Source organism: Trichoderma citrinoviride, assembly GCF_003025115.1.
Source record: "Trichoderma citrinoviride strain TUCIM 6016 unplaced genomic scaffold BBK36scaffold_2, whole genome shotgun sequence".
Classification (NCBI taxonomy): Eukaryota; Fungi; Ascomycota; class Sordariomycetes; order Hypocreales; family Hypocreaceae; genus Trichoderma; species Trichoderma citrinoviride.
In genome coordinates, this window is record NW_020194710.1 from 415,627 (window position 1) to 430,611 (window position 14,985).

The 14,985-nt window shown below is 55.4% G+C and overlaps 5 protein-coding genes across 5 annotated transcripts; 3 read left to right on the forward strand and 2 right to left on the reverse strand.

The window, feature by feature from the left end:
• Window positions 1-2,997: 2,997 nt before the first annotated feature.
• On the forward strand, window positions 2,998-5,952 carry BBK36DRAFT_1111133 (glycoside hydrolase family 81 protein; the record flags this gene model as incomplete). Its single annotated transcript, XM_024889674.1, has 6 exons — window positions 2,998-3,204; window positions 3,269-3,671; window positions 3,776-4,388; window positions 4,458-5,258; window positions 5,320-5,399; window positions 5,465-5,952. 6 exons carry the CDS (start codon window positions 2,998-3,000, stop codon window positions 5,950-5,952), a joined length of 2,592 nt encoding a protein of 863 aa, XP_024752693.1.
• Window positions 5,953-6,813: 861 nt separating this feature from the next.
• BBK36DRAFT_1111053 (NAD(P)-binding protein) lies at window positions 6,814-7,757 on the forward strand (the record flags this gene model as incomplete). Its single annotated transcript, XM_024889657.1, has 2 exons — window positions 6,814-6,883; window positions 6,946-7,757. 2 exons carry the CDS (start codon window positions 6,814-6,816, stop codon window positions 7,755-7,757), a joined length of 882 nt encoding a protein of 293 aa, XP_024752694.1.
• Window positions 7,758-8,741: 984 nt separating this feature from the next.
• Window positions 8,742-9,856, forward strand: BBK36DRAFT_1110914 (NAD(P)-binding protein; the record flags this gene model as incomplete). The annotated part of the gene is made up of 4 exons (XM_024889644.1): window positions 8,742-8,806; window positions 8,895-9,014; window positions 9,080-9,445; window positions 9,520-9,856. 4 exons carry the CDS (start codon window positions 8,742-8,744, stop codon window positions 9,854-9,856), a joined length of 888 nt encoding a protein of 295 aa, XP_024752695.1.
• A 263-nt stretch (window positions 9,857-10,119) lies between these two features.
• On the reverse strand, window positions 10,120-12,388 carry BBK36DRAFT_1110113 (PARP-domain-containing protein; the record flags this gene model as incomplete). Its single annotated transcript, XM_024889546.1, has 3 exons — window positions 10,120-10,242; window positions 10,329-11,624; window positions 11,693-12,388. The coding sequence occupies 3 exons, from the start codon at window positions 12,386-12,388 to the stop codon at window positions 10,120-10,122; spliced, it is 2,115 nt and encodes a 704-aa protein (XP_024752696.1).
• Window positions 12,389-13,327: 939 nt separating this feature from the next.
• On the reverse strand, window positions 13,328-14,161 carry BBK36DRAFT_1155954 (hypothetical protein; the record flags this gene model as incomplete). Its single annotated transcript, XM_024893881.1, has 3 exons — window positions 13,328-13,547; window positions 13,711-13,792; window positions 13,861-14,161. The coding sequence occupies 3 exons, from the start codon at window positions 14,159-14,161 to the stop codon at window positions 13,328-13,330; spliced, it is 603 nt and encodes a 200-aa protein (XP_024752697.1).
• Window positions 14,162-14,985: the final 824 nt, after the last annotated feature.

Here is a 14,985-nt window from a genome sequence, read left to right on the forward strand (position 1 = left end):
GATTGGCGGCACATCTTTCTCCATGATTCGTGCCGATCCGTTTCCTCGAGTCATTTGAATTCCGCCCAGAAACACCATACCATCAACCGCAAGATAGGGCAAGTGATGCAGCGCATACTACCTAATACACGGCCAAAGGACACCCCAAGGACGAGAGATGCATACACAGCCAAGATGGTCAAAGACAAACAATTGTACCCCCTTTTCTCACGTGCTCAACAAAACAGAACAACACCCAGCCAATCAATCTCTCTCCTATCAAGCCTCTGCCCATCATCACCATTTTCGCCCAAGTAGGCCCGTATGCGAGGCAGTCCATCCCCATACCAATTCGGCCCTTTCAAAATTATCCCAAGCCGGGGGCCTGGCCTCTCTCCCCCGCGCCGTCCAGCTCCGTCCCTCAGTCTTTCTCCAATTCCCACTACTACTAGCAGTAGATCCGCATCCTTGACACGTTTTTGCTTCTTATGACCGAGATTTTTCCTCTCAACTTACAACAACCTGACTGGTCCAGCTGCCACAGAGCCAGCACCAAAATTGCTCATGTTGTGTAGCATTCGCGCTTGGCAGTGTGGGTGATGCGATGGCTGCCGTCTTTCCGCTCTCCGGATCGGCCCCCCTGCCCGCCCAGCCAAGGAACCGCCTTCAGCAACAAACGGATTCTAGTCCGGTCCGTCACGTAAAATGAGCATTTCAAGCCGTGGCCATGGATACCCACTCTCGACGGCAGCTTTTGCCTTTTTACCACCCCTGTTTGTGGGGGAGAGAAAGGAAAAGAAAAGAGTGAAGTTTTGTATGGTGCTCGACCTACGTACGTATTGCCGATGGGTATCCGGACACGACACACACGCACACACAAACCCTGGCAAAGGCGAGTTGATGCAGAAATTGTTAGCGTCGCGGCATTATTCCTCAGGCCGCCGAGGACACTGTCAATTTTGACTCTTTGTCTTGCTGGGGAACCATGGTTGATGGCGGGTAAATGCCGCGACTCCCCGGTCATTAGGGCTGTCGTGCAGGGGGACGACTTCAGGTGTAAGTTACAGTGAGCCATGAGCTCTTGGCTATACTACAAGTGAACGGGTTCTGAGAATACTAGTACTCGTGTAAGAGAGGAGTTGTCAAGAGACCGTTTACCAGTGTTCACCCATATAAAGATAGTACATCATTACTGGTGGGCACAAGACAGCCTGCACATCACAAGTAAGAACTCTACCTCAACTTCTCATCCCACTACAAGTCCCGACTTCTCGGTAGTAGGACTTTTGAATGCGGGGAGATGCGGAGCCGAAGACGCGCGCGAAAAAACAGCAAACTGCCCGTCCTCTCCGCACTGACAAGGTTGACAAGGCCTGCGGCCGATTGTGGGGAAGAAGGGCAAAAAGAGCCGAGACCGTTTTGCACCTAATCACAGTAGCTTATTCCTTGTTTGACCATCAAGGCCGAGCAGCAAGTGGCATTCTCTTGATCACATTGGTTTTGTTTTGTTCCTGGGAGCGAAAAGTCGAGTAAACTGCTAGTACTAGGTGGTAAGGAGAAAGAGGCTTCTATATACGTGTTGGACGGCATATACCACGCTGAACCTTTGCATTGCACAGCATGATTTCCGCCGTCTCACCATGAAGCTGAAACGGCCCCAAGCAATTTAAACCGTCATACGGTTACAGCACATTGTGAGCCCTAGGCATAAAGGATCGAGCCGCCCTCCCTGTCACTGCAGAAATGCCTAAGCCAGGGGGGTTTCCTAAATAGGCAATTCGATAACTTCGCGCAGAGTCCCAGACAACGACACTAACCAAGGTTTACAGGGGGGGAGGAGGAAACAAACAGAGAGAGACAGACAACTGCATGCACTCCGCGTTGCCGTGCTAGTACGGGTAGTAATTGTTATGGAGTCGTACGCCACGCCCCTTGGACGTTTTACCCGGCGGATGTTTTCTAGATTCCACCTATCTGAGCTTTTCCTTTGTATATTTCAGGAGGAGAGATACTGGGAAACTTATGGGCCTCTGTGATCTCCACTGGGGAAATGTTCAAGGGGCAGCGATATGTGAGAGCTAAACCCCACGTCTCTCTTGCCTGCGTGACTCGTGATCTCGGGACTTGGATGAGCTTGACCGGGATAAGGAACCCCCCGTGCCGTTAGCTTCACGAAGGATTAGTTGACACGAGTTGAGAGAAAGGATAGTCTTGTCAAAGGATCAGATCCAACTGAACAAAAACAGAACAATACAAGACAGACGGGGTTCGCAGGTCCAACCTATCTGACGCGAGCTTTCAGCTGTCCTCATTGATGGACGTGCCTCGACGGCAACTCGTTGCGCAGACACTTGCGACTTCTTCGACGGCTTTGACGTCTTTCTTGTTCGGTCCGATGCTGGAAAGGCCTTGGGAGCCACCCCTGGTCTAGACAAAGGGGGTAAAACCCACGAGATTGATCGGAACTATCGGCGAAGTGGATAGCCATGCCCAAGAGGCAGACTACCACCTATCTACATGACATGCTTGGCTAACTCTTCCCTGCCATGGGACGCGCTTCGCAACAGCTCTCCGTGCCTTGTTTCCATGAGCATATTTGCGTGGTCAATCCCAGGCATCCCGGGAGCATGAGTGCCGAACGACAAGGCAACCTCTCGGCCGCAATTCTTCTCACGATGCCCCTAATACCGCCGAGAAGAGGTGCAGCAGCTGCAGGCCCCAATTACCGCCGGGGTTGGACCTAGATCGGAGCGAGATTCCGCTGGGGAGGGGGGGTCCGACATACGATATTTGCAAGCAAGGGGGGAGAGCGGATGTTGCAAGACACCCAGCATTGTGGTCGAGTGACGCAATGATTCCTTGCTCCAGAGTCTCTTCTTCTTCGAGAGTCGAGACAGAGACGAGGACGGAAGATATAAGAGAGGCCTGTGCCTCGCCCTCTTCCCCCTTGGCGATCTTCTTTCCCCCAGGCGTGGCCAAACACAGCCCCTTGTTCTAGTAACTCGAGCTTCAAAAAGGATGCTGGCCTCTCTTGTGAACCTCGTCATCGCCTCGGCGGTTGGCGTTGCGGCTCTGCCCAATGGCGCCAAGCTCAGCAACATTGCCGGACGCGGCCTGTTTGCGCCCATCGCGACGAGCAACCCGGCCGGCATCTCTGGCGGCACCACGGCCACCGGCGCCGACGGAGCGCCCCTGAGCTCCTTTTTTGCAGGCCTGAAGCCTCCGGTACGAACCTGACTTGCACGATTCTCCATGGCAGAGAAATACTCATCAATTGAATTATACACAGTTCCCGACCAACTCCTGGTGGGCCTCGTACGCCGCCACCCCCGGCAACGGCACCGCCTCGGGCCCGTTCCCGTACGAGTCCCAGCTCGACGGCCTGGGCATCAACTTTGGCGTCAGCAACAGCCGCCAGTTCGACGGCACGTCCATCAAGCAGCCGACGCAGAACGACTGGCGCGCGGGCTTCGCCGAGCACCAGGGCGCCTTCGCCAACCACAAGGCGACGGCGTTCGACACGCACTCGGTGACGGTGCAGTACTTCCAGGGCGGCGCCAGCATGACCTCGCCGCTGGTGCCCGGGTCGCCGTACATCACGCTGCAGTACCAGGCCGCCACGCCGCTGCTGACGTCGAGGAACGGGGGCATTGCGTCGTTTAACGGACAGAACCTCTCCAGTGGACAGAGTGGTGAGTTGGGACTGCATATTGCCGATGCTGATATAGGACTTTGTCGTGTTCAGCCACTACAGACTCGGTATCGACGACTAACACGCACCCCCTTCCCCCCCTAGTCACTGCTACTGGCACCTCCTTCACCGTCGTCGACACCACCGGCACCACCTACGTGATCTACGCCCTCTCGTCCATCTCCCTGACTGCCACCGCCACCAACAGCGCCACGGGCACCATCAAGGCCACCGGCACCTACAACGGCGTGCTCCGTCTCGTCAGGCTCACCCAGGCCGGCCACAAGGCCCTGCTCGACCAGCACTACAGCGTCTATCCCACCGGCGTCGGCCTCGACTACAGCTTCACCGACACCACCGGCACGCTCATCTTCAACTACAACACCGTTGGCGATGGCAGCCAGCTGCTGATGCTGACCTGGCCGCACCACCGTCTGTCTCTGCAGGGCGCCAACCAGCCTGCCACTTCGTCTCTGAGCTACCTCACCACCAAGGGATACATGTACCCCATCATCGGCAACCAGTGGAAGCTCCTGTACAACCTGAGCAGCATCACCTGGAACCCTCCCCGCGCGCTCGACTCTTCCTGCAGCTCGGCCGTCATCCAGGGGCTGCAGTATGAGATTGGCCTGCTCGCAAACTCCACCCCTCCCGTCCCCAACGAGTTCTACTACTGGGGAGGCAGCCTTGCCGCTCAGGCCCGTCTTGCCCTCATTGCGTAAGAAACTCTTTTGTCAACCCCCCCGTTCTCTCTGCGTTCTCATCAACTAACTATGCTCACTCACAGCGAGGCTGTTGGCCGTACCGACCTCATCCCCACGGTGACAAACTACCTCAAGACCAGCTTCCAGAACTGGTTCACCCCCAGCACGGGAGCCTCGCCCGCGTACGAGACGTCGTGGGGCGGCGTCATCGACAAGGCCGGCGCGACCAACTCGGGCATCGACTTTGGCAACGGCTACTACAACGACCACCACTTCCACTACGGCTACTTCCTGTATGTCGCGGCCGTCATTGCCAAGTACGACGCCAACTGGCTGGCGCAGCACAAGGACTTTATCAACTGGTTCGCCCGAGACATCATCAACCCGTCGCCCAACGACCCCTACTTCCCCGTCACGCGCTGCCGCGACTGGTTCGCCGGCCACTCGTGGGCCTCGGGCATTGCCAACGGCGCCGGCAGCCGGGACCAGGAGTCGACGGGCGAGGCCGTCAACGGCTACTACGGCGCGCTGCTCTGGGCCACGGTCGCGCTGTCGCAGGACTACGTCAACTACGCCAAGCTGCTGGTCGCCACCGAGCAGCAGGGCGCCCAGGTCTACTGGCACCTGTACCCGCAGCAGAGCCAGACGGACCCCAACAACCCGTACCCGGAGCCGGCGGTGCGCGCCCTCGTCACCATGGGCAACGTCGAGGACTGGCAGTCGGGCGCCTGGCTGTTCTGGGGCAACCAGAAGAGCGAGATTGCGGCCATCCAGATGCTGCCCGTCACGCCCATCAACGAGGTCCTGTACGATGCCCAGTGGGTCAACAATGTCTGGTCGTATGCCCAGAACGAGATTGTCGACCCGTCCATTGCTGATGACTGGTATGTTTTTCGTCTCCGATGTAGCTCATCGCCTCTTGATACTGACCCTCTCTCGACCTAGGCGCTCCGTCATGATTGCCGCCTACTCCAACGCCAACCCGCAGACTGCCGCCGCCTGGAGCGCCAACCTGACCACCTGGGGTAAGCCCATCATCTACCAAGCAAGGTTGTTATGAAGACATTTTTCGATGCTAATCATCCAACAGGCTCCGGCAACACCTTCTCCAACGAGCTCTTCTTCATCGGCACCCGCCCCAACCCCAGCGGCCAGCCCATCTGCGGCTCCAACTTCCCGCAGAACCCGTACGGCAACTTCAAGATCCAGTCGGCCACGACGGGCCAGTGGGTGGTGGCGTCGTCGGCCTCGTCCAACCTCGTGGCCTCGGGCTCGCAGGCCAACGCCAGCGTCTTCGTCAGCTCGTACACGCCCAACGCGGGCAACCTCAAGCTGACGAGCAACAACCAGTTCGTCACGGCCGACCAGTCGGGCAACTTTGCGCTGCAGGCGGCCCGCGCCACGGCCTCTTCCTGGGAGGTGTTTACCATCCGCCAAAAGGTCGGCGCCGCGGCGGGCGTGTACACCATCAAGGCTGGGAGCAACGGCAAGTGGGTGACGCTTGCGTCGGACGGATCGCTGATCAACAACGGGGCCACTGAGGCTTCGGCTGCTGGGTTCAAGTTTGTCCAGTCGTAAGGAGAACCAAATAGGGGGAAAAGGGGTCGTGTATGTATAGGAGGGAGAGGGAGATGGTGTATATATGTGTATATATGTCACAGATTTACATGTGAATATTGGATAGCAAAGAAAGAAACATATTCAATGCCTGTGTTGGTCCATTTTTCTTGCTTTCGTTGAGGAAATGTAGCTTTTCTGCTTTGCTCAAATTTCAGCCTCTTTTCTTTTCAAAATTTTTGACAGATTAATTACCCACGCAGTTTTGTTAATATATGGCTATACATCGTGAAGATGCACCGAGGCTGGATGCATATATCAAAGCCATCATCCTGGAAGCACCTCGATCAGTTGAATGACATTTCCTGATATTCAGAGGAAGCATCTAGAAAGAAGAAGATTCGTCATATTATACAATACAGTCGCACAGCCGGCTTTATTGTAATACGAAGCAATACTCTCGTTGCCACTGTTGTGAACATGAATATAGTACCTTGATAGTTAACCGCGATAGTGACCTTGCTATGCCCTCACCGGCTGGACTAGCGCCCGCAGCCTCCCCGATGCTCACCGGGGCGATTGCACCACCACAACGTAATGAGGCAGGCTGTATGATGATATCTTTGGCAGTTGTCTGCTGGGAATTGCAAGTTGCCACCCGGGTGGCTCTTGGCCGCCCGTCAATCCATGCCCCGTGAAAGTCGGGGTGTATGACGTCTTGCTCGCATCAAAGCTCTGAGGAAACTTATATAAGACGGCGGCACCTCGACAACTCATGAATTCTTCCACAGTAAACAATTGAACATCAACACATCATACACGAATTTGTTTGCAACAAATCAACTCATTTTCACACGAATCTCACACAACTCAATCGTCACCATGGCCAGCACCACAGCTCTCAAGGGACAGGCTCTCTTCGACCTCTCCGGCAAGGTCGCCCTCGTCACAGGTTCGTCGCCTCTGCCCATATTCTCTCCCCAATGAAAGAAGCATGTCTTAACACATTTGCAGGAGGAGGCTCTGGAATTGGTCTGATGGCCGCCCAAGCCCTCGCCGCCAACGGCGCCAAAGTCTACATCTGCGGCCGCACCAAGGAGAAGCTCGACACCGCCGCCTCGACGCACGGCTCCAACGCGCCCGGCGAAATCATCCCCATCCAGGCGGACATCAACTCCAAGGAGGGCATCAAGTCGCTTGTCGACGAGCTTCAGAAGCGCGAAAAGTGCCTTTGCATCCTCGTCAACAACGCTGGCATCAGCGGCGAGACGTTTAGCGTTGCCGAGGCCAACTCGGCCGAGGAGCTCAAGAAGGAGCTGTTTGACAACGAAAAGGCGACGTTTGACGACTGGCTGAACGTGTACCGGACAAACGTTGCGGCCGTGTACTTTACCACGGCCGCTCTGTTGCCGCTGCTGCAGAAGTCGACCGAGACGCACCCCGGCTGGTCGGCCACGGTCATCAACATCAGCTCCATCTCGGGCCTCGTCAAGACCAGCCAGCACCACTTCAGCTACAACGCGTCCAAGGGCGCGACGGAGCACCTCACGCGCATGATGGCGGCCGACTTCTCCGCGGCGGGCCTCAAGATCCGCGTCAACAGCATCGCCCCGGGCGTCTTCCCCAGCGAGATGACGACGGAGGGCAGCGACCAGGGCCAGAAGAGCAAGATTGACAAGAGCCAGTACGAGGGCAAGATCCCGGCGAACCGGCCGGGCAAGGACGAGGACATGGCGCAGGCGGTGCTGTTTTTGGCGGGCAACCAGTTTGTGAATGGGCAGAGGGTGGTTGTGGATGGCGGACACACGCTTGCGGCGGGACTATAAATTAGTGCCTTGTAATAATGAATGAATGAATGAAACAGATCGAACGTACCTTTCATATCCTGTACATTATATCCGTTGATAACAGAAGATGATGATAATTATCATGATTCTACTGAGTGATACTATGTGTTGATCAGCTTCAGATTGCAGGATCCTGTAGCTATCATGCACCTCCAATCGCTCGCAACATGACTGGAATGCAGCTGAGGTGCGAATGACATGTAATCATTTCATTCTTGTCTGCTGTACGACTATTGACCCAATTCTGGTGAAGCAATCACAATCAAACTTTTTAAATAACTGTTATTCAGCTATGAAGATACCTATAATCAAACAATCAGCCATCAATTGAAGAGGTGCATGGAAGCAATAGCTCGAGTATAGGTAGTTGCTCTCAATCGTTCCAAGAATGATTCAGGATCATCGCGATTAAACTCATCTTAGCGTCGTCAATCATCGGAGCTTGCCATGAGGTTTACCCGCTCCTCGTCTCATGAAACAAGGCTGACGTCTTGACTGCGAGACAATCTTGGCAATGAAAAGGATCCTGCTTCCTCAGTCTTACACAGTGGGACCTCGAAGCAGTTGAAGCATCATCGACGTCCGCCCGTTCGCCAAGATTGATGTCATGCTCCATCAACCACAAAGGCTCGCAGTGACATCACCAAAACGCAAACCCCCGTCAGCGAAGAAGATTCACCACCATTGATACATAGAAGAGAAGGCAATTTAATACAGCTTTCCAGTTTTCTCTCGACACGTGCAACCTGCTTTTTTTTCACTTGTTGCCTTTGTTATCGATTAACGTAGATGAAATAAATAAAAATCATGATCGGTGCTCGTGCTTATTCTCTCCGACGTCTCGTTCCCATTTCCACCCGCCAACTGCAGTGCACCAGCATCCGTCTTGCATCACACAATTCTTCCCCTGCACCAAGATTCGACTACACCCGAGCTACGAGAAGTACCGCCAGATCCTTCGCAATGTCGCGCAGCGAGTCTGGGAGCTTCAAGCCCGTCGAGGAGCCTCAGGCACAGGATCTTCCTGGGTAAGTAAACTCACTTTTGGGTGCACAGCTCTTTACCTACGAAGAAGTCAGTTTGACTGACATATATATATCCTTCCTTGCGACACAGCTTGGAGAAGAACATGAAGCCCACCAGTGAAGCAACCGCTCTCGAGGGCAAGCACGGCCACCAGGAATACATTGCCGCCGGCAAGCTCAAGGGCAACAAGGCCCTCATCACAGGCGGAGAGTACGCCAGCCCCAGCTACAAAGACATGAAACTTTCAAACACGCCCACTGACGTGCAAATTGCAGCTCCGGCATAGGCCGCTCCGTCGCCGTCCTCTTCGCCCGCGAAGGCTCCGACGTCACCATAGTCTACCTCCCCGAAGAGCAGCCCGACGCCGAAGAGACAAAGAAGCTCGTCGAGCAGGAGGGCCGCAAGTGCCTCCTCGTCCCGGGCAACCTCATGGACAACGAGACGTGCCGCAAGGCCGTCGAGCAGCACATGCAGACCTTTGGCGCGCTGCACGTGCTCGTCAACAACGCCTCGAAACAGGTCATGTGCGACGACATTGCAAAGATTGACCTGGACGTCGTGGAGAGCACCTTTAGGAGCAACATCCTGCAGATGTTTGCCATGACAAAGTATGCGGTGCCGCATATGGAGAAGGGTGCCTCGTGAGTTAATCCCCCCTTCTCACAATCTCTCTTCACAATCAAACGACACTGGGTAACTAAACCTCTATGAATAGCATCATCAACACAACCTCCACCGTCGCCTTCCGCGGCACAGCCGCCATGGTCGACTACGCCTCCACAAAGGGCGCCATCACCTCCTTCACCACGTCCCTCGCCAAGCAGCTCATGCCAAAGGGCATCCGCGTCAACGCCGTCGCCCCGGGCCCCGTCCACACGCCCCTCCAGCCGGCCTCGCGCCCCGCGGAGCAGATGGAAGGGTTTGGCAAGAAGTCGGGCATCGGCCGGCCGGGCCAGCCGAGCGAGATTGCGCCCAGCTTCATCTTTTTGGCGTCCAAGGACGCGGAGCTGTATTACGGACAGGTCTTGCACGCGTATCCTCTCGGTGACTAAGTTTGGAGCTGGAATGTATCATCATGATGTGATGGGCATGTGTGTATGTGTGTATGAGTAGTACGGGAAAAGCAAAGTGTAATATAGGTTTATTCATCTCGTCATTAAAGGTAATATGGACACATTAGCAAAACCAGTATTGTACACAAGAGGCCGCCCCTGAACTCCGTGATGGCTGACATCAGGCCAAATGATACCCCATAAATCATCGACATCTCATCATTAGTAGAACATGGAAAGCAGAGTATAACAGGCTTGACCCTCTACATCTGGACGCGGAAGAGATACCGCAGCTTCACCTGGGCGACATCGTAGCAGATGAACTCATTGTACATCAGATACGCGCCGTCTACATTCGTCGCACACGGCTTTTCGCTTATATCGGGCTATATCAAAAGACAAAAAATGTCAGCCGGCCCTGCCTCATACAGACGAAGAATTTCACAATCAAAGACGAAAAGAAAAAACTCACCATCTGGATGCCCTTGAGGCTCTCGTGCACAACCCCAGCGTCCATCCACTTGGGCGGCGCCGTCATGCCCACGCCCCAGGTGCTCTCCATGCCGCCCCTCTTGGCGCTGCTGCCGGCGTCGTAGCTCGCGTTGGTCAGCTGCTGCATGGGATCGCCCAGCTTGGCCTCGCAGAGCAGCAGCAGCGCCTGGCCGCCCGAGATGTACGAGCAGCAGTAGTTGGCCGACTTGGACGACATGTCGGCGAGGTAGATGCCCTTGCCGAACATGTACCCCGAGACGGGCGCCTCCGGAGGCGCGATGCGCAAGCCCTGGCTGAGGATGCCGCCAAAGTTGGTCGCGCGCGAGCCGTGCCACAGCAGGCGCCTGTTCTGGCCAATCTTGCTCTTCTCGACGTACTCGTCGAAGCGCACGTTCTCGCCCTGCCGCTCGATGCGGAAGATGTCCTGGACCTTGTAGCTGTGGCCGTGGGTCTCGCCGCGGGAGCCGTGCAGGTAGGCCTCGAGGTGCTCGAACTCGCTGCTGGCGTGGTCGAGGACCGTCATCTCGTTGAGGCCCAGGCTCTGGAACTGCTTGTCGAGGGGGTGGATGCTGTCCGTTGACTTGCGGTCAATCTTCATAATGTCTGCTGCGTCCTTCATGTCGGACAAGCTCTCCAGCAGCTCAATCTCCTTCTTGAGCATCACGTTGTCTCGGATGACGGGGGGGCGGTTGCGGCCAAAGGCATGCGGAATGATGGAGTAGTACATGTTGGACAGCATCTCCGTGGCCTGGGCCACCGTCGTGTTCCATCTGCTCGCCGCCAGCGTAGCATCATCCATCAGGGCCGCGAGGTCCTTGAGCTGCTGGAAACCGCGCGTAATGGTGGCTTTGCTCAGCTTTCCCAGAGGGAGCTTGTTCGCGTCGTAGTTCAGGGCAGTCATGGTGGCCTGGAAGTACTGCTGGTTGAAGATGAGCTCCATGAGGGACTTGACTTGGGGCTCAAGAGTGCACTCTGCCGGCTTGACCTCTTCCTCGTCGTCCTCCTCCTTCTTGACGGCCTTGTCATCAGCTTCGTTGTCGTCTTCATCGTCCGAGTCTGGATTGTAGCTTCGCTCGACGAATGCATACTTTCCCGGCTTCGGGTTCTCGCCCCTGTTTTCCCAGGATAGGCCAGACTTGTCCTTGAACTTTTTCTCAAACTGCTTGATTGCGTCTTCGACCTTGCCGTTGCCGAGAAGGGCACTTTGCCCGACCTCTCCAACACGGCCCCAGCGCGTCCATGTCTTGTACTGCTTTGACTTGCCGTCATATAAGACCTGGGGCAGCCTGGCATCAGTACTGGACCGGCAATCCCACGCAAACCGAGAAAGCAACTTCCACTCACCTGGATGCGGTAGAACTTGTTGTTGTTGTGGGATGCGTTCGTCTGGTTGAGAGAAGCATCGTATATCAGCCCAGTGTCAGCGTCAATGTGCACCTGTTGGTTGACCATCGGGCAGTACTCGTCAACCGGGATGGCCGCATCCTTCTTCTTGATGAACTGGCCCTCGGCGACCTGCTTCTCCTCCTTGATCTCCTCGGCCTCGGGCTCGGGTTCAGGCTCAGCATCGGCCTTTGCCTTGCCCTTTGCCCCTTTGGCCGCCTTGGAGCCGTTGGTCTTGGCCTTCTTGGGCTCGGGCTCCTCCTCCTCCTCCTCATCGCTCTTGGACACCATGATGGGCCGCTTCTTGCCATTGGCTTGTGGGTCGGCAGCTTTGTCGCTGCCCCAGACGTACGGCTGAGGATCGACCGTCTTGTTCAGCTTCTCAGCCTCAAAGATCCACTCCGGACTGACCACGGGCAAGTCCTTGGCCCTGCCAGCAGCGACCTTTGCCGAGTTGCTATTGTAGTCGTCCTCGGAGCAGACGACGTGGGTTGTGGTTTTGGCAACGCTCTTGGTGACGCTGCCGCCCAGGGACCTGATGAGCTGCTCGAGAGAGGCGTGGGTGTGCTTGGAGGCGTCGAACTTGCCGCTCATGGCGACAACGCAGCCGTCCAGCGGCGAGACGGCGGGAGCCGCAGCAGCCTTTCTCCGGGGCATGATGGGAGGGTTGCGATGGGGGAAATTGGGAGGCGAGATGGGAGACGAATGGACAGAGGCACGAGTTACTGCCTCCTGGGCTCGCTGTAGGTGTGGCGTCGTTAGCCGTGACACCTCGATAGCTGGCCAAGGGTTGATGGAGAGAGTGGTATGAATGAATGCTTCAGGGCAGGACTCGAGTCAATTGGATGCAACGCGGCAAAGAATGGCAGAATGATGTGTCGTCAAGCCTCAATTGATGGCATACTCAATGTGAAGAATCAAACCATGAAGAAGGACGAAGACCAACTCGATGCTCAAGAACAAGCAACAGACCTCTTTAATACCTTTTTTTTCCCACAGCTCAGCTCAGCTCGGATCGAGAACATCAATCTCCCAGCTAACTCGTACTTGTACTACAACCAGCTCGAGAAGCTCCAGTTGCCCCAGAGCTGCCTAGCCCCCAGTGGAGCTTTCAGCTGCTGCAGCCCACTAAAAGCCGCTGGAGACCCCTGGCGCCCAATTCTTAGTGCGCTGGCTTCCAGGCACCAGCGCGCCCCGGTCGCTGAAAGAAGACCTCGGGAAATCTTGGTGGGTGGCTGGTTGCGCGAGATGGACGCGGCGTCACGTGGTTCGGCCTGGAGTGCCTTTGCTGCCTGGATTTATGGGGATGCTTGGGTGGATGACTAACGCTGTCTGGTGCCTCCTCGGTTGAGGGTATCGTCGGGTGTGCTCTCGCTCAACAACTGTATACATGGTATCTCACCAAGACATTGTCAAAAGAGTCAATTGACACTGGGGGACTGCCTACCTAGTAGATAGCCATGACAATTGCACATTGCATCAAATTGCCAGTCATAAACCATCCATGGGAATTGCCCAACGCTTGAGACTCCAACAATAAAGTACAAAACATGCCCCCCCTTCCCCAAAACACCAAAGAATCCCCCATCCAGGACATCACCCCTTGGTGCACCGATCCGGCTTCTTCATCCCAAAGTTACACCACCCGCTCCCCGGCTCGCCGGCGCAGCACCGCACGGCCGCCGCCTGCGCATTCCACTTGACCCTGCTGCTCTTGCTCTTGCTCTTGCTCTTGGAGTTGGTGGCGCAGATGGTCTTTGTCCAGAGGCTTCGCCCGGAGAACATGGCCGTGTGCTCGCCGCTGCAGTCGTAGTTTCTTCATGAAGCTTGTCAGTGGACTTGCCGGAGATGGTGGATTGTAGATTTATGAGGGACAAGTTAGGAAAGGAGGAGGAAAAGGGCAAGGGAGCAATAGCAATGCAGGGTAACCATGAGAGAACACCGCGACAGAACAAGAGTATCAGAGGCATTGAACTCACTGGAACAGCATGCACCTCCCATCTTGCGCCCCAACGCTACTCAACTGCGCCCTAATCGAGCCATCCAACATGCTCAAATCATCTAAAACAACATACACATGTCAGTCCCAAACCCCCCCATTACAGTGACGAAAGAATCAAGCGACTTACAGCACCGCCCATGCTTGAGCGCCGCCCTATTACAACCGCTCACCCCCTTCCGGCACCACGAGAACACCACGTCGTTGGTAGGCGCAGGCTGCCCCGGAAGCCAGTGCACCTCATCCCCGTCTCCCGTCGTCGACGTCGTGTCATTGCCGCCCCATCCTGGCAGTCCCGGGATGGTGGTATGGAGCAGCTGCCCCGGCGGCGGTGGTGCTTGGGAAAGCTCTGGGAGACTGAGGGCGGCGGCGAGGGGGGCAGTGCCCATTTGAAGGAGAAGGACGAAGACGAGGAAGATGAAGCAAGACATTTCGTTTGATGTTCGACTGTCCGCCTCTTTTTGCGTTCTTGTCTCGAAATTGTTACTGCGAATGAGGAATAATGGAGGAATAATGGAGGAAAATGGAGGCAGAGATGGGCAGGCAGAAAGGGGTGATCTCATGTTCGCTGAGGAGCCTACATGAGATTCAAAGAATAGCCGACGACGACCGGAGTCATCGGATGTAGTAGGGGACTTATTTTACGCATGATGTCAAAATATAAGCTTATTTATTCGCTTAGAGTCTAATACTCGAGCGGCGCCCCCCTCTACGATCAATACAGCCAACAACTCACCGAGTTCCAAGCCACAAGCCATCTCGCCGAGTTGTCAAGCCAATCACAAAAAAGAGCGACACACTGGCACACATTAAACGAACTCTTCATCCATTTTATCTACCGAGCCGGAGAGAATCAAACCCCCCTCTGAGCGGAAAGGATTTCCAGGGGCTGAGAGCCATAACCGGCCTTGTACAAGACACAGAGAGAGTTTCGTGTACATCGTTTGAGTAATGGAGCGGTTACTTTCCCAGGTAACTAATCTAAACAAAACAGACGGCCCCATCTCGCTTCGAGGTTGAAGTAGAGGAATTGGAAAGGTGCTGGACACAAGGTTCGCGTCCAGTTCCGCCACGCGCCCCTTTATTAACCCTCATGTAGGTAGTCTTCCACATGCCCATACGAAAGATGGAAAAATCAAAAAGAAGAAAAAGCAGGAAAAAGCAGCAGCAAACAAATCACCATGCCCTTCTCGGCATTCTTCGAATCATCTCCATTGCTCTTTGAATCGAAAGCTCTCAATGAGATCAATCCAAT